The sequence below is a fragment of the Talpa occidentalis genome, unplaced genomic scaffold (genome assembly GCF_014898055.3).
Source record: "Talpa occidentalis isolate TD23 unplaced genomic scaffold, MPIMG_talOcc4v2.1 talOcc4.10, whole genome shotgun sequence".
Lineage (NCBI taxonomy): Eukaryota > Metazoa > Chordata > Mammalia > Eulipotyphla > Talpidae > Talpa > Talpa occidentalis.
The window spans coordinates 5,973,852-5,992,484 of NW_023600993.1; the positions used below are offsets into that span (position 1 = coordinate 5,973,852).

At 46.7% G+C, this 18,633-nt stretch overlaps 1 protein-coding gene across 5 annotated transcripts in view; it reads left to right on the plus strand.

The window, feature by feature from the left end:
• Positions 1 to 18,633, plus strand: part of ATG7 (autophagy related 7) — a 156,039-nt gene that overhangs the window by 50,484 nt on the left and 86,922 nt on the right. For 4 of the 5 annotated variants that reach the window (XM_037522907.2, XM_054697754.1, XM_054697712.1 and 1 more), the window contains 4 exons: positions 776 to 979; positions 2,514 to 2,629; positions 5,829 to 5,904; positions 17,411 to 17,491. In XM_037522907.2, coding sequence (XP_037378804.1) covers positions 776 to 979; positions 2,514 to 2,629; positions 5,829 to 5,904; positions 17,411 to 17,491 — 477 coding nt within the window. Of the gene's footprint in view, positions 1 to 775; positions 980 to 2,513; positions 2,630 to 5,828; positions 5,905 to 7,085; positions 7,621 to 17,410; positions 17,492 to 18,633 lie in introns of those variants that run through there. The other variant, XM_037522917.2, reaches the window with a different exon arrangement.

The following is an 18,633-nucleotide window of genomic DNA, read 5'->3' on the forward strand; positions in this document are numbered from 1 at the left end:
ATTTTGGTAGCATATAAGCATATACATGTAAATGTTTATATCTTTTTATATAAACAGAGAAAGAGTAAGAAGAAGGGAGAAAGGGAGGGAGGGAATGGGAGAGAAAAGGAGAAAATAAGAAGAAGAAACACCCCAAAACATCTCAAAAAAGTAATTTTTTGAGCTATGAGGTTGTAAGTGATTTGTGTTTCTTTTAGTAGCCTTTTTTTTTTTTCACCTTCCAGCTTTCTGTATAAGAAATTTGGAAGAATAAATTAAGTTACAATTAGTAGATATTCTTATAAATGAAAAAAAGTCCTTGGAAATCGTGTGGTGTGTGAATTCTATAGCAATAAAACTGTGATTTAAAAAAAAATCTATCTGAACTTGACAGACAATAACATGATAGCAGGAAGAATGGGTTTGAGGACTATTGAGATTTGATTTTCTACACCTAATCCATGCCAGCTAAGTGGCCTGGAGCAAGTTGTAGAAGTAACCTCTCTGATATTCAGTATCCTCTTCTGTAAATGGAAAATGTTTTTTGGAGTTTTCAATGAAGCTAAACAAGAAGTAAAGAAAATGTATGTCAGTCACCTACCAAGTCTTTTGTACTTAAGCCCCTGTTTCGGGTAGCTTTTACCAACATTGGCTTCTAGAAACTAAGTATGCTTACATGCAGATATTTGTAAGAATAAATTTTAAGGGCAAACCAAATTTTAAGAGCAAATCAAATAGCCATGGTTTGAAACATTAGTGTTCTCAGTGCTCTTCTTTTATTCTTTGACACCCACAGCTGGTCATCAACGCTGCCTTGGGCTTTGATACCTTTGTGGTCATGAGACATGGTCTGAAGAAACCTAAGCAGCAGGAGGCTGGGGACTTGTGCTCCAACCACCCCGCGGCACCCTCTGACCTTCTGGGCTCATCGCTTTTTGCCAACATCCCTGGCTACAAGCTTGGCTGCTATTTCTGCAATGATGTGGTGGCTCCAGGAGATGTAAGTGGGCTTCTCTGTGGCTCCTCGGTATTGCCCACGACTGTCCTGCCCACCGAGCAGGGAGACCTAGCTCTTTCCTTTATGACTGTTTAAACATTGTCTTTTAACAAGAGAAGAATTCTCCAGGCTTGGGCATGGCATCAACCTCTGATGATGCCTTGATGGGCATCAACGCATCAACGGTGTAGAGCTCTTCCCAGTTCATCAATATAAATGCAGCAACAAATCACTTTTGCGGAAAGCTCAGCAAGGAAACTTCAGGGTAGACTGGCGTTGGTGATGCCAGCCAGGTCTCAGGCTCCCTGTGCGTCCGTAGAATGGGGCTGGGGCACACAGGGCTGCCAGATTCAGTAAGTGGAATGCAGGGTTCCCAGTTAACTTGAACTTCAGGTCAATGGTGTATACTGTGTTAGTATAAATATTTGAGATCTACTTAATAATAAAAAATTATTCATTGTTTATCTACAATTCAGATTAAACAGGGCGTCTTGTATTTTATCTGCAAGCCCCAGTAGGGAGGGAGGATACTTTCACAGTGCAAGTAAGTCAGACACGAGTTGTCCAGGATAGCCAGCCTGCCACTGTTCAGACATGGGATTCTGTAGTGTGGACGCCACCTTAAAGGCAGTCTGCAGGAATAGTCTTTATCAAGACAGACGTCCATGTCTTGTGAAGCCAAGCAGAAGTATTTCTGTACCGGCCTCTCCATTTACTGCTTTTAAGACTTGCTCCTTAATAATTCAGTTTCAATTGGATGACTGGCTTGGATGTCCTCCCAGTATAAAGAAAAATAAGCACTCTTTTCTGTGAAGAGGGATGGCTTTATAATCTCCATGACAGTGTTTTAATATTTAGCTGGCCCTGTTATTTCATTATCACCGACAAAGTGGCAGTGAAGTCACATCTGTTCATAAAGTGAAATTTTCAGAGTGAAAATTATCCCCTACAGCCCCTTAATTTTCCCAGAGTTAGAAGATTAGAATTTCTTCTGTTGAACTAATGAAGGCTCATGTTTGGAGCCACAATGTAGCAAAAATACTTGTATCGAGCTCTGGGCTCACACTTAGAGTGATGGGAGGTTCATAGGACAAGAGTCTGCAGGAATGGCAAGTGATCTTTCCCACCCACAAGCTCTCTGGGCGTTTGGTTTGAATGGCAGACAGACTCATTCATGCTCTTCAAATGGCTCTTCCTCTCTGGGTCTCTAGGTCTCAGCCACCAAGTTCTACAGGGTTGAACTGAGTGAATTAAGGGAGCACATGGTACATCTCCACCAAATAGGGCAACTGGATGCTCATTTTAGGGTGCTGTCACCTGGTCTTCAAATTGTCTATAGCTCCTAGTCCTAGATTTAGCACATTACCTCACAAAGGTAGCTGAATTGTACATTTTGGTTTGTTGGTTTTCCCAAGAAATGGTGTTGTTTGCCAACACAGAACACCTGGTTGCATGAAAGAGCAGAAGTTTCGGGCCTTGCAGCTTGTAGGGGGTGGTGCAGGACTTCGGGCACACCTCAGCAGTTGTTTCTCTGTAGTCCACTAGAGACCGAACCTTAGACCAGCAGTGCACTGTGAGCCGCCCAGGACTGGCCATGATCGCAGGGGCCTTGGCAGTGGAATTGATGGTTTCCGTTTTGCAGCATCCAGAAGGGTAAGTTTGCTAATTAATTAGACTTTTAAACAAAGGAACCCTTTCTGACTCCTGTGGCCTTTTCTTAGTCTGACTCTTCTGAGCATTGTTTTGTTCTTTCTACCCTCCAAACAAGAAGTCCGGTCTGATTCTTTGGCCTGGGAGAATACATCATGTGATATAAGGGACTACTCTGCATCCTTCTGGAACCCAACTCTCGTGGAGTCACCTGATAACTGATGAAAAGAAAGAATAAAAATATTAGTAGAGGCCTTAGAATGTTCATGATTTCATTCCAGTAGTACGTTTGGATCCTCTTAGCTCTGAACATCAGTAAGGCAATCCTGAGTCACATAACAGAAGTTACATTTGGCAGTAAGTAACAGAGCTCTATCTTCAGTGACGTAGTCAAATGGTGCTTTATTTTTCTTATGCGGCAAAAATTCAGAGTCAGGCAGCCCTGGATGGTACAAAGGCTCTGTTATGCCATCAGGGTCTTTTGCACTCAAGCACACTCATCTTCCTTATGCTGGTCACCTGTGGTCACAAGATGACCATCCTCGTTTAACATTGCTTCTGTGTTACAGTTCAAAAAACGCAAATGACTGTGCTCAACTGAGGCCACCCCCTGGGATGCACTTTCTTAGAAAATTCACCCCTGGTTAGCTCCTATATCACATGGCTGCTCTTAGCTGTAAAACAAATGCAGTTTGGGCTGGCACCTTGCCTCTCTGTGACAGAATAAGTGGAGAATGGACAACGGGTAGGCAATCAGTAGTATCTGCACACTCATTTTTAAAAAGTCTGTGTATATTTTAAATCCCAGTAGACATCATAATTGTCATATAGCTGATATTCGGTTTTGCTAATAATTTCCTTTCTGTTACTTTTCATTTCTTTCTATATCTTCAAGCTTCTGGTCAAGGACATTTTCCTTCTGCCTGAAGAATTCGTTTTTTTATTTCCTTTAGAAATGTTAAATAGTGGCAAATGAGTTTCAGCTTTTGGTTATTTGGAAATGTCTTTGTTTTAACCTTGTGTTTGGAAGATGTTTTCACTGTCTATAGAATTCGAGCTTGGTGGTAATTTTCATTTATATGAAGTGTATAATCCTTTTGTCTTTGGCTGCCTTTATCTTTGCTGTGGGGTTGGGGACTTATTGTTTCCTTTGATATGATTTGTTTTTCTCTTTCTCCTTTCCCCCCAGTCACTTTTAAGATTTTCTCATTGTCATTGGGTTTCAGAAGTTGGACTATGATATATACCTACTACTTTCTTTACTCTGACTGTACTTTTTAGTTCTTCTTGCATCCATGGCTTGATGTTTTTCCTCTGTTGTGGGAAGTTCAGTCATTATCTATTAAAATATGCTTCTTCCCCTTTCTCTCATGTGTCTTTCCTTTTAAGACTTGGTCCAATGCAGCCTATGCTCTTTTCTGTGTTTTCTGTCATTTGATCTTTCATTGTTTTGACATGGCTTATCTTCCAGTTGGTTAATTCTCTTTTCTGCTGTGTCTAATGTGTATTAAACCCATCCATTGAGTTTTTAATTTCATTATTGAATGTTTCAGTTCTAGATTTCCATTTGATCTTGTTTTACCATATATCCTGTTTGCTGCTAAAATTCAGATTTTGTTCTTTTTCATTCCTTTCATCTTTTAAGACCTTATCAGATATCTGTCTCCATTATCTGAATTTTTATGAGTCTGTTCCTATTGTTTTTCATGGCTTTTTGTTATTCTTTTAATCTCCTCATGTATATGGGGTGTGTGTGTGTGTGTGTTTTTAAACAAAATACAATATTTCTATTATGGAAAATTCAAACATATATGAAAGAAGAGATATGTAAAATAAAACCCTTACCCATGTATACTCTACCACTCAGCTTCAGAAATTATCAACACTAATCATCATTTATCAATGCTACTATCCATGTTTTTTCTCCTCCCACTGGCTATTATTAAACAAATGCTAAAGACATAGCATTTCATTCATAAAAAGTATCTCTTTCATTTGTATCTACTGTTTTTACCTATAAGAACCAGTTGAAAGCAATTCTTTAATATCATCACATATAGTAATTAATATTACATCTCACCAATTCTTTGAATCTCTTTCATGCTATGTGATTTGTCAAGCACCTACATAGTGCCTGCTTTGTGCCAGGCACTGTGCCATGTGCTCTACATGTGGTAGACTCGTTTGCTCCTCATAGCAAACATATTAAGAAAGAACTGTCATCCCCACCCTCCCCCCGCCATTTGTGGGGAAACTGAGATGGAGGGTCAGTAAGTTGCTGGCGTGCACAGAGCTGCTAAGTGGCAACACTGGGATTTGGCTCATCCAGTTTGCCTCCAAGCTCTGTTTTGAATCCCTCTGCTGTGCTGATTGTAACACAGGCAAAAGAGGATTGAATTTTGAAAGATTTATTCTCCCAATTCTCAGAAATGAACATGAATATTTACTTGTCGAGTGATTCAGGGCCTCTGCTGCATTTGTACTAGTGTCAATGCCCCGGAAAGCAGTCCTTTACCTTCCTCTATTCTGTCCCCACTTGTGTCCCTGCCATTGAATGGCTTGTGGCTTCCTGACAGGAAGCATTTTGGGGTCACATCTGGAGAGCCCATGGAGTTGTTCCTCGACCCTGACCCTCTGTGGACCCGCTCAGGTTCACACCAGGTCCTGCCTCTGTCTGTCTGTGATGCAGTGAGCATCACACTGCTCTCCGGGGGCAGTTCCTCTGTCTCCCAGTGAACCCTTCACTTATATTTCTCCTTCCTCCATTTTGGTAGCGTTGACATCCCCTCCGGGAGTGAGGTTTAAAGAGTTCTCCATGTCACGATTTCGTGCTGTGGCATTCTATAAAAATGTGCCCTGGGAGTTAACATCTGTGGGCTTCCTGGTGCCCAGCTCTGCACTTGGTACTTTCTCTCACTTGCTTCTGACTGTCCTCACAACTGTCTATTCCTGTTTTGTAGAGGATGGAACTGACACTCAGGGCAGCTGGGTCGGGGATTCTCTGACTCCCCAACTCATGCATCTCTTTGGTGTTTTGCTGTCTTCCCTCCCAGGGAGCGGGGCTTCTCACTAGCTGTTGTGCTGCTCAGCGAGGGTGCCTTGGAGACCCTTACATCCCCACGTGGGCCACCTCCAGCTCCTCCTCATGCGTTATGTCTAGATTTTCATTCAGTGAGCAGCTCTCATTGTTTCCTTTCCTCAGGGGCTACGCCGTGGCCAGCAGCAGTGACGACCGCATGAATGAGCCTCCCACCTCTCTGGGGCTCGTGCCTCACCAGGTCAGTGGTATGGAAATAAAGCACACTCTGAACCAGACCCCCACGGTGTGGGGGAAGATATTTGGGGTCACTTTAGCAAGCCATCAACCCACCCCACCCAACTCTACACCCCCTGCCCCACAGCAGCTGCCCTGGGACTGCAGGAGAAGCATTCCTTGACCCCTGGAAGGAGCCCCGCTCCGTGGGTGGCAATGGGAGGAGACCCTGAACAAGCAGCACAGCCCCAGTAGCACTGAATGGAGGGGCTTCCTTGTGGAGGAGACAAGAAACAATGAGCTTTGCAATCAGCTTGACAGAGCTTTAAATCCCAGTACCCACCTCGTCTGGTACCAGCAGAGATGAGAGCTGATGGAGAGGAAGGCTGGGCTGCGGTGCTGGTGCGGCTTGGCCCGTGTGGCGATACCTGCTGTTCTCACCGGCTCCCTAATGCCAGAGGGGCTGTTAGGGACACACATGGGAAGTCATTAGGAACATACAGTATTCCCAGAAAGTGGGGTGTTCACCCACAAAAAGAGCCTTAACATCATAAGGCAGGTCCGTCCCATGGAGAGTGAAAGGCAACAGGAGTGGGATGGAAATTCTGCTTTCACCTTGCCTTGCCTCTGGAGGAGTTTTGTTAGCCGTGTTTTTGGAGGAAGGAAGAGTTGTTCTAGTCTGGCTTTGGGGGGAATGTTTTTCTGGGCTCTGGGTGTGTTTTGCTGTCTCAGGAAGATGGTCTCCACCAGTGAAAGAGTGAGAACATTCCACAGCCCTGCTGGGGATTTTTGAGGACACTCATGGTGAGGACAGAGGGCGCTCATTCCTGTTTGTCCCTCTCTGCCACCCCATCCCGCCGCCTGTCACCTGGGTTAGGCCTGTCAACATACGGGTCAGCATGAGAACCAGAGGGGCATCGATGTGGCCACAGCCCAGAGAGTCCATGGCTGCCCACAAGCCAGACCTAGACTCGGCGTCCTGATCGGAACTCGTTTTTGCACTTGGTTACCACCCTAGACCTGGGGCTGGGTATCCCCCCCGCCCCCCACCCCTGGAGCTGCTCCTCCCCTGTCAGAAAAGCAGGTGTCCAAGATTCTGTCTGGACCAAGACTTTGTGAGACCGAAAACACAGTGCACCTGTGACTTGCATCCTGCCTCCGCCCAGGTGGCCTCCAGTTGCTAAGACATGTTCATCTTTGCTACAGAAACATTCCCATGGGACCCAGCAGCCGCTGTCCTGTGCATCCATCAGGAGGACCCTCCCTCCATGGCTGACCTCAGCTGTCCCCTTCTCTTATTTCACTCGAGTCCCTCCCTCGTCCCTTTTTTCACACATCCTCCTTCCCTTTCTCCTGACCTGAAATGTGCTCTCATCTCCTTTACAGATTTTATTCTGAGAAGGGCCTTAATTAAATTTTCAGTCATGCCCCTGCACTGGTTTCCTTTTTTAAGTCCTTTATGTTAAATTACTGCTATTGTAGTTCTCTCAGTGCTGGGGCCAGAGGGCAAAACAGCCTCTTTATAGAAGGGGCCAGTGTCAAAATGCATGTGCCCGTGTTTTTAAAGTGCCATAGCAACTAATCCCTCCTGGGGCTGTTCACCCCCAGTGAGCCCTGCAATTGTTTGTCGTTCACCGGCTCTTCTACTTCTTCTTCCTCGTTTTCAAATGTCTGAAGGATTATTTTGGTTGTTGGCCATCTCTTCATCTGGCCTTTTCAAAGGCCGAAGAATAATGCAGCCATATATGGGAAAAGCCCACTGCGTGTGTGTGATTACTTGCTTACATTATTTCAAGTTTCAAGCCTTTATTTTTAGCTACTTTCTAAAAAAGAAAGTGGAGAAAGAACTTTAAAATTAATCAGGGTTGTGTGGTCCCCATTTAGAGGCTTTAAATTTCTTCTCTCTTTTTAAAGTGGAGGGAGTCCTTTTATGCAACCGTGTTTTGATTAGGAGAGTGTAGTTTCCACAAAAACACTGAGATGTGTTGCAATGGCCTGCTGCAGCCTCGGCAGCTCCCTCCCCCTGCCCTGGCTCTGAAGGGGGATGATTTCCTGTTGGAGAGGAACTTGGTAAACCCCTTTGTGTGATTTGTCTGCAAAGAAGTTTCCCTGGGCCTTTTTTTTTTGGTGGGGGGGTTTACTGGGTTCCCCAAGGAAGAATGTTCATTACTTGACCCTGTGGAGTGTGAGGCAGTAGAAAAGTGATAGTCCTTGAGCCAGGACTGCCAGACTCCCTCACCTACACCTCACTGTGTAATATGCAGAAAGTCGCTTCACTCCACCAGTGCTCCCTGTGTCTCTGCTGTCCTCTGAGGTAGGCCTGGGTACCCTGGTTACTTACAGGCTGACAGAAAAAGGACTTGATTAGGCCCTGAGATTCAGTGTGCTCAGCCTGGAGTATACTCTTATCGAATTTAGAAACTGTGAAAAAACCATTTGAAGGTGAGAGAATAGGCTCATGGGTTGTTGGTGGAGTTGTTTTTTGGTCCCTGGCCTGTTGTACTTGGATGGGATGCTAAAGTGAGCAGCCATGAGGATAGCCGCTTTCTGTCTATGAAGACAGTGAATTTTAAATAATATCAATTGATGTCTCAAACACATCTAGATCATCACATAAATCCATACAACTTGAATGATTGCAAAGTGAAGACCCATGTGCCAGCACACAGGTAAAGGTCAGACGTAGCCTCGGAAGCCCCCTGCCCACCCCCTCCAATGGCCACGGCCACCTCCTGCACGAAAATGAGCAGCTCTTGTGTCTCATCCTCCTGGGACATGTCTTATTAGGACCTTTCCATCGATGGAATCGCAGAGCACATGCTCTTTGGAGCCTGGCTTCTTTTATACAGAGGACTTTTTCATTGTAGAACTTAGCCTCATATTGTTCCCTCTGCTTCCCATCAAGTGGGATCTTTTATTTGTGAAGGGGAGGGGTGTTGGGGGAAAAGGCTGCCTCTTCCTGGCTCCTGGCATGGTAGGTAACTGAGTTCTGCAAGGCCAGATACTTTTCCTGGTCCTTCAGTGGGAAGTACCGTTCAGGCATTCCAGAATGTGCTGAACTCTACTGACATCTCCAGGAAGTTAGCTTGTAGGCTGGTGAGAGATGCTAAAGGTAAAAAAGTTGCTGGTCATTGGTCAGGGCCTCCCTCCAGAGAAAGCCAAGGCGCCATACCCCCCAAACACCATGGCCCTGGGGCCAGCAGTCCTGCCTTCACCCCTGGCACACTGGGAAGTTCACAGTTTTTGTCTTTGGATGAAAATACTCTTGGCATTCATCTTTGGATGAATATACTGTTGCTGCTGAATAAAGGCCTTGAGTGTGTGTGCCCTCCTAGGAGTTTGGACTTGCCAACCCTGGGTTCTCTCAGACTTTTGAATTTGTTCTTTTAGTCACTTTCAGAAAAGTAGAACAAAGCCTGAAGTAGGGCAGGACCCTGGGAGGGACCTGGCCTGGGAAATTTCTAAGTGAGACAAATGCTGAGATAGAGCTGCGGGCTCTAGCCATGCCTTGGACTGGCATTTTTTTGGCCTGTCAGCACAGGCTGCAGCCCCCAAATCCTCAGGCCGTTAGCTTTTAGAAAAAGCTCTTCCCTGTGCTCAGGAAGGCCTATCATTGTGTCTCCAGGGGTATGCATCTCCGCCTGCGGCCTGCCGAGCAAGGAGGCTGGGATGATAAGCGGTACAAACACCCTGCTGAGATTGAGCCTGAGAAACAAGCTCCTTCCCCTCTGGTCCTCTACTCTGCAGGTGGCTGACAGTGGAAGTGGCAGGGCGAGGGTCAGCTGAAATGTTTGCTGGTTCATGCACTGGCTGTCTGGTTTGTGATCCATTCACCCTCCCTCCTCACTTCCCCGCAAGCACCTAATTCAGGTCGGCAGCTGATCCGCCAAGCACTGACTCTGCATCAGTCACCGTTAGGCACAGTGATGTCAGGTAACCAGCACAAGATCACTGAAGATTTACTTTCATTTGCTTTTGGAGTCTCTAAGATGACAGACATGCCCAAGCCATCTGGATATGCTGGAGTCTTGCTCCAGTGGGGAGGCCCCTGAACAGAAGGAGGATCTGGGTACAAGATCTCACAATGGCGGGGCTTCCAGCATGAAGTCCCAAAAGAGAGGATCCCTCTCACAGAGGAACAGATACGTTCCAGAGTGTTCAGGGTTCTAGAAGGTGCAGGTGGTATCTTGTCTCAGGAGGACTTGTCAGTGTAGAATGGTGCTTGTGCCCCCGAGTGCTGCTTACCAGAGGACTGTCCTGTTGGAAAGGCCTCCCAGAGGCTTTGGGGTCAATCTGATTGGAATCCCAATTTTTCTGTTCACCCACTCAGTCATTTCCTCATTTTGCAAAAGAATTTGAGGCTGCTCTTGCCACCTGTCACTGTGTGACCTTGGGCAGCTTATTGAGCCCCTCTGCACCTCATATTTTTTGTCATAAAATGGGTGAGGTAACTTAAGGAACTGCTGTAATTTCTGTATGGATTAAATTCCATTTAATTATACTAGTACAGTTCTAGGCCCATAAAGAACAAACCCTTGTGAATATTGGTTCATCTTTCTCTCACTTTTAATTAAAATGATAAAACAGGAGCTTATCTTCTCTCCTAAAAAAAAAGCTACAAAAACTGATAAACTCTGAAAGCAGTGAGGGAGCAAGTGGGGAAGGCTTGGGAGGATTCGCTCCCCATGCAGTATTTTTCTGAGGATGCTTCTGGCTCATTTCCAGGTTGGCTCTTCTGCCCCGGGTCACCCCAGTTCACTGATGAGAAGAGGGGTGGTGGTGGTGGCTGAGATGCGGTCTGAAGCAAAGGCCCTCGGGGGTGTCTGGGGTTCTGCAATGGCTACACTCTCTGTGTTGGCACTGAAGTTGATTAGACTCTGTTCAGCATCCAAGTATGATCTGGAGTTTGGCACGTGTGTTGATTTATGCAAACCCCGAGTTCTAGAAATGTGAGGCCTGCTGGGAGCCGGTGTGGAACTACAGCGGCAGGTTTCAGCTGTGGCTGCACCTCAGCTTCTCAGGACAGCTGCTTGTCTGGGCGCTGGCTCTTCATATCCCACGGAGGTGAGGTAGGCTCCAGCTTAAGCTGATTTTACACAGGTCAGGTGCAAACACCTGAGCAAGGAGGGAGTCCCGTTTCTGTTCCTGATCTATTTATCATGTCGCCAATGGGCATTGTGGACAAAAGACTGTTTAATCCACCCAGGTCCTAACATAGCCATGTAGGTATTGAGGGCTTAGCTTGGGGAGGTGTCCTTTTTCATTCCTCTGGTCTTCTGTTTCTCCCCTCCTTGCCTTTTCTCTCCTCTTCTCCTAGAAAGGACAGAGCTCAGATTCCTGGCTTTGCCGTCGGTCGTTGGGAGCCATGCCACTTTCCCGAAATTCCATTTCCTTACCTGGGAGCTGGGGTGAGGTCACAGGATGGCAGGGCCCAAAAGGAAATGGGTGCATGAAAGCACCCACGGAAGCTAGACACAGGCGTGGCGCCTCATAAACGGGCCTGCTCTCTGTGCCCCCAGCCATCATTTCCCACCCCATCCCAGGGCGCGCCTTCCCGCCCCTTCGTGGGTGCACAGGGAGCAGCGCTCTGGTCAGAGGGGAGGAGTAAGCATGCTAGGGAGAGGAGAGTAAGCACTGTAGGCAGGAAGATGGGTGAGCAGTGTGGTGAGCTTGAGGAGCTGCAAGGTGCTGCTGAAACAGAGCAGGGGGAGCCCAGGGAAGAGGAGGAAAGGAATGTCCAGGGCATTTGATGGCCTGAACCTTCAGCCCCGGGCAGCAAAAACCATGCCAAGGTTCCACCAGCCCAGACGTGGCGGGCAAGGGTTGGCTGCTGCATGGAGGGTGGGCTGGAGACGACCTGCGTGGGTCTGCCTAGCACAGGGCTGTTCAGGCTTTAAATGGAAGCCAGCCGCACTCAGGGGTCCCACCCGGGGCAGGGTAGCAGGATCCCCGGGGCAGCCATTTCAGAACACACAATGCCCAGGCCTGTTCCAGAGCCACCCGCGACAGCCTCCTCTAGGGACCTCAACACTTGAGACCCGTCAAAAATAGCGTCGTGGTGGCGTTGTGCGGGACCACGTACATAACTCATCAGGGTGACACAGACCAGTCCTGCTCTTTGAACATGCCTTTGAGGTAGGGCTGTGCTCCCGCCGGCGCTGTATCGCTTTCCGCGAGGCCCCTGGACACCTGTGCACACGTGCATGCGCGCTAACAGGTGTGTGTGCCGGGCTCTGAGGCCGCTGGCAGCCCACACAGGTGCGGGCGCTCTGGCTGGCGCAGGCGCACCACGGCCGCGAGGGAGGCCCAGCGCCGGGTAAAGGCGCCTCCTGTGTCTTTCCTGACATGTTTTCACGGCTCAAGGCCGTGTCAAGACCGTGCCACTGAGGCTCCCGCGCAGGCAAGCGTCTCGCTCGCGCGTGTCCGACAGTGGGGAGCTTAGTTCCAGCCGCTCGCACCCATTTGCAGGCCTGGGGCCGAAGAGTGGGACGGGGCTGTGCGCTGGGGCCTGTGTGCTGGGGCCTGTGCTTCCCAGGTGAGTTTCTAGGTGTCGGGGGTCGCATTGATGCACGGGATGTGGAGCTGGTTTAGTCATACATTTGTTTCCCTAGAAGGTTTCACAAGAAAGTGCTGTTGGCGAGTATTTTGAGGTCGGGAGCCGGAGGGAGTTCTGCTTTGGGCTGGGTTCCTCGCTGTTTGGAAAACATTGAGATTACTGAGTGTTTTTCATCACCTTTTCCGAGGGATGCCAGCTCTTGTGCCCGTTGTGAGTGTGCAGGGACGAACCTAGGCAGGTGTGGGTGCTGCCACAGCACCCCAGGTGAGCCCCCGAAATGCCTTGCGACCGCCCCACTTTATAGGGGCTATTTTTCTTTATTAAAAAGGAAAGAAGGGAAAAAACAAAGTCTAAGTAAATTTGAAAAGTAAGGCATGTGTGGGGAGGCGCGGGTTTGGCTCCTTCAAGGAATCCCTATATGTGCTGCAAAGCTGGGGTGCGTGTGAGGGAGTGAAATTGGTGGCTTTTTCCCCTCTGGGGAGAGGTGGGGAGAATGAGAAACCGTGTTCAGAGGAGCTTGTTTAAAAATAAGTTAAATTTTTTTTAATAGTCTTTTTTTTTTAACATTTATTTTTATACAGGAATTGGGGTACAGGTCAGAGATGCACAGGGGGGTGAGAGGATTCACCAGAGACAGTGTGGGGAATAGAACAGGCAGACGGACCGAAGTACACTGCTGAGGGGAGCAGCGGGCGAGACAGGAGAGATCTGTCCCACCATGTGGGTTTCTCCCTGGCCGGCCGGGAATCAAACTTGTGCTGCAGTGGCTGCGGATTTCTTCATAGGTTTCATCTTAACCCCTGCGCCACCAGGGAGGCCCAAATAAGTTAAATTTTTAAATATTTTATTTTGAAAAACAGGAAATGGAAGTAAATATTCGGGGAGAGTTTAGTGGGGGTTCACTCATTTGTTTTCTGTCACGTGCTTAACTGTGCTACAGCCAGAGGGGAGAAGAACAGCAAGGGTCAGTAATGAAGCATCTAGCGCAAGCTGTGTGCCATCCCCAGCGGTGGAGGATTTCCTTGTGCTTGGAGGCCTTGGTTCCTGTATGGAGCTGAATGTTAGCTTAGAAGTGGCCTTAATTAGGTTAAGTGTGGCACTGCTATTTTTAGAAAATCTGGGAAGAACGGGTGGCTTGATAAATGCTTCCATTGGTGTTCTGACATGGAGCAGGTGAGTTGCATGTTCCTGCACCAGCTGCAGAAGGTGTAAATGTACCTGCTGCTTGCCTGATGAGAATCACCTGCAGCTCATGTGAAACGTGCAGCGTCTCATGCTCTGCCCCGACCTTTTGAATCACATTCAGGGGATTCTTCTCATCAGGCAGGTTTAGAGAAACCCTGAACACACTGCTTCATGCACTTTGCATGCTTCTAAGTAAAATGGCGATAGTGAATTTTTCTCCACCCAAGCAAGGGACAAGTATGTTGACTAGGGCTTGGAGCCTGGCCTCTAACTGGTAACAGGACTGCTTTGCGCATCTAGATTAATCTGGGATTTCTTTGCCTGTCTAAGGAAGGTACTAAAAGTTAATTTGCAACTGCTGTTCCTTACATTTTATGCATTTATTGTAAGATTGGGGAACTGAAGGCAAAAAGCATTTTGTGGAAGCCCAGTGCATTTATAAAGGATTGTTGGAAAACAGGTTATCAGTGCCTCACAATGTGAAATATACAGTTACCATGCAACCCAACAGTTCCACGCAATGATATACCATGCTCATCAACTGATGAATGGGTAAACAAAACTTCTTATGTCCGTTCAGTGGAATGTTACCTGGTAATAACAAAGGATGAAGTGCAGGTGCTTGATCCAGTATGGACAGAAGCATCACGCTCAGCGATGGGCACCTGTCCTTTGTAATTCCATGTGTAGGAACTGTGCAAACCAATAGAAAGCAGTAGTTGCCAGGATCTACGGGAAAAAACAAAAATGAAACTAATTGCTTTTGGGGTCTGGGTTTCTTTTTTGGGGAGTGATAATTTTCTGAGGGTTGCACAATGCCACGAATATCCTAAAGATCACTCAGTTGTGTGCTTATAAAGGAGGAATTGCATGGTACATGAATTTTATCTCTAAGCTATTTCTTCTCTAATTACTATCACACAAGATATTTTGGTGCTGAATACCAAAGAATTTCAGGATGAAAACATCATTTGTAGGTTGGGTGGTAGGTAGATGCTGGATTAGTGAAGGAGCAGCTTTTAGGGAAGATAAAGATTTGGAGGTGTAGCTGTTTTCCAAAAGGAAAAGCTCTGAGTCCCAGAATTCAGCAGGGAAACAGATAGGCCAAGTGGGATGTCCTTGCAAGGAATGCTGCCACTGGCTGGCAGCTGTGTGGGGCCTGGGGACAGTCGGTCTAAGGCATTACCAAATGCAAGGTGGGCCCAGGCTAAGTGGGGACCTTGATGCCAGGATAGAGAATTCCTTGCTGCATTTGGTCAATTCTAGGATGTTGATAAAAAGTGACACACCACTTGGAAAAACCCAGTGGCAGAGTTCTGTCATGGAAGGGAGTGTGCACCTGTGGAGATTCCTGTTAAAAGGCTAGTGCAATCAGTGTGAGGAGGACGGTTTTTTCTCTCAGATAACCTCAGCCTTCTGATACTTAGGTGAATGTGAAGGCCTCACAGATGTTATTCTACTTCATTTCCTGTCTTGTGTAATTCAGTGAATCACAGTTTCCCAGTAAAGAGCTGTCGGGGTGCAGAACCACTGTGTGTGAGCCCTCCTGCCCTCCACTCACTCCTTGTCTCACCCTTTAGGTTGCTCAGCTCCTGTATGTGCAGTATTCTCTTTCCTGCCTCCCTCCTCCTTTCTGCACCTAACTGGGCCCTCTCTCTCCCTCCCTACCTCCAATCATGAGACAGTTTAGCAGAGAAAATGACCAGTATTTTTTTCACACAAGATAAAAATTACTTGATCTAAGATGCATGAGGGGGAAAAAGGAACCTTTCTTGAAGCATAAGGTGGCGTGACACAGAGGTCATAGTCAGCGAACATTTTAATCAGAAAATGGGCCAAATTTGATAGCATTTATTCTAGTAAATTTAACAGAAAAGTAATTGAGGTCTGGGGAGGCTCACTCTGAGAATTCCTTCCAGTCCATAACTTCCATATTGCAGGAGGGTCTCTACATCCTCATTTGTGACTTACCCATAAAGCCTTTTCTGTCAGCTCGATGCCTGTTGCTTGGGCGTGCCAAAGGGCAAATGTAAGACCTTCATTATGCCTCAAGTACTGCACTGTGAACTGTCACCACATGGCTGAGACAGGAAGCAAGAATGTCACATTTCCCAAGTTCACATGAGGCCATGTAACTCATCCCAGCGACCTAATTTATCATTTCTTCCAAACACTCTTGATCTTGGATTACAGTGACATCTCCTAACAAGTGATAAGAACGTTTAAAAGACTGCCTTCGGCCTTTCCTGCCAGGTTAGATTTTCCAGTGGCAAGTGTGCACTGTGCAGCCAGACCGTGAGAGGCCGGTGTAAGCTGAGGATGGAGTTGTCCAGACAGAAAAGAGCCTGTTTCTTTAGAGAGCTTATCAGGATTTTGTTTCCTTGGAGGGGAGAAAAGGGAATTTCAGTAGTAGCCCAACGGGCAGGTTGGTTCTTTTGCTCTATTCAAGTAAGACTGTTAAATGTGTGCTGAGATCTGATATTGAAGACAGAAGCTGGGATAGCCAAAGGAAGAGGAGAGCGAAGGAAGGGGGATGGCAATGATCAAGGGGGGAAGAGGGAGAGAACCCGTGCCTGGCTAATGCCAGCACCTTGGCTCAGCAAAACCACTTCATCTTTTTGAGTCAACATAAAATGGGGTGGTTGGGAACATCAAATAAATTAACTCATGAGAAAAGACGTGCTGTCTGGCTTATTACAAACGTTCAGTCTGCTAGGGCTTTTAGAGATTTTACTGTAAGGTCAGTGGGGGGCCTGGTGAGGGCCCAAGGCCACGCGCAAGGAGGGGCCTTGAATCTGGAGAGAGAAATTCCACCTTTGCCTTCGCTCCTGGAGCCAGAGGCCTCCACCTCACACAAACAGGACCTGATAGCGATCAACCAAACACCACCAACAAATAAAAAACAACTTTGGTTCCTGCATACCCAGTTTCCTGCCTAACCTTTCCTCACCCTATAAAAGGACATCTCTCCCCACAAAAACGGGTGCAACTTCTCTGATCCCCACGGGGGATGGCAAACCTTACCCCTGGGCGCAAATAAAGTTCCTGCTTGTCAGAATCCTTGTATTTACCACCCATGTTTTTCATAATAATATCAGTTTAAAACTCCCCTTTTGGTGTAAGTATAGTTCTAGAAGTGCAGTTCTCTGAGGAAGTCACTGACATCCTGGTTTGTGAGCCCTGGTTATATAGCTGATCCTCTGGAAAAATGAAATCAGTTGTAATTTAGAGTTGGTGCTCAAGGGGGCGCTGTTTCCTCACAAATTTGGTGCTGTTTTCCTTTCCTCTCCATCTGTTCCAAGTCAAGCAAATAATTGGATATATGTTCAGGATGTCTCTGTCTTCTGTAGTTCCCAGGCGGTCTTACCTTGTGAGGCCCCACCCAATATCACATCCTGGAAATGCACACTGGTCCTGTATCACTGTAGCTTACATGAGAGTTGAGTCTTCAGAGACCAGTTCACCTGTTATATTTTTGGAAGACATTTATTCAAGTGATACTTTAACTTTTGCAGTTTTCTTTTTATATTTTGGGATTCCATTTGGTTTTAGCTTTCAAATATGTGACAAGCTTGTTGGTCCTGGTTCCTAATGAAATAAAAGGGCCTAATGGTGTTCTTCCCGAGGCAGGTGAAGGTCCACAGTACATGTCCCTGATGAAAGACTTCATATTATGGTTTCATAGTATGCTTCATATTATGGTTTCCCACTGCTTGTAGAAATCAGACGTGCATCTCAGAGGTGTGGTTGTTCTGTGCTTGATGTGATGTGTTTTGGTTTTTGTTTTCAGATCCGGGGATTTCTGTCACGGTTTGATAATGTCCTTCCCGTCAGCCTGGCATTTGACAAATGTACGGCTTGTTCTTCCAAAGTAAGTAGTTCTGCATTTGTTTTTGAAAATGAACCCAGGAGCCTTACCTGCCAGAGGCTTTGGGGGTGGGGAGGATTCCCTAGAAAACCAGAAAGGATCTTCTTGTTTTCATCTACCTGTATTGGTTCTCACCGAGAAATCAGCCCAGGAGAATTCGGTTTGTAGTGTGCAGACACAGACTGAATTTGGTATTGGAGTTCTGTACCCATCACAGTCATTTTGACTTGAACTTCACTGGTCTTTGTGAAGGAACCCTCTGAGGGTTCCTCCCTTGCTTCCACCATCACAGAGCAATTTTTAAGTGTTGCTCAGAGGCTGGGGGATGCCAGGCCATGCTGGCGGTATTTCTTTTGGAGAAAAGTAAACAGAGATTAGGGGCCTGGATGGGGAGCCAGTAAAAGGGCCCCTTCAGCTTTGATCTTTTCAGAGGCTCTAAAAATAGAGCTGGTATGCCGCCCATTGTAACTGGAAACGGCTGATGTATCTCAAAGCTACAGCGATGGCCTCTCATTTTTTAATAGGCTTTGCGATAGTCTGAGTTATTTTTAAATGTATATTGTGTGATACAGCTTATTTCCTTTCGGATGCTTCTAAGCTGCCTAAAGCCCAGTGATTTAACCTGGGCTTTTAAAACTCGTGATTTTGGAAGTCTTTGATGTTCACAAGTGCTGTGCAAAATCATGTTGGGGTCATTCATCCCAAACCGCTAACGCCCAGTTATTGCTTGGGCTTCTCTGCTGGGTAGTCTGCCCCCTGCAGTAGGGAAGGGACAGGCTTCTTGGGAAAGCCTCTCCACAGAGTGGACAGGCTCTCTTTAAAATCTTGACTTGGGTCGTATCTTTTAGAAGCACAATCCTGACCAGTCTCTCTAGAAAGTTAACTTAGATTTGACAGCAGGGTTGATAAAGCAAGCTAATTTTGGGTGCTCAGAAGTTAAGGTCATTTTGTTCTCCAAAAGTAAACCAAGCTCCCGTGTGTAGTTACGCATCCCTGTGTTGAGAGGTAAAACTTCCCACTTGTCACTGTGAGCTCATGCCTACTGTAGTTTCTTGGATGTATCTTGCACTTACTCAAGTCAGGGCTTGATGGGCGTCTGTATCCACTTCTGTCTTCAGAAATGCAAGTTTTAGAATCAAATGCTC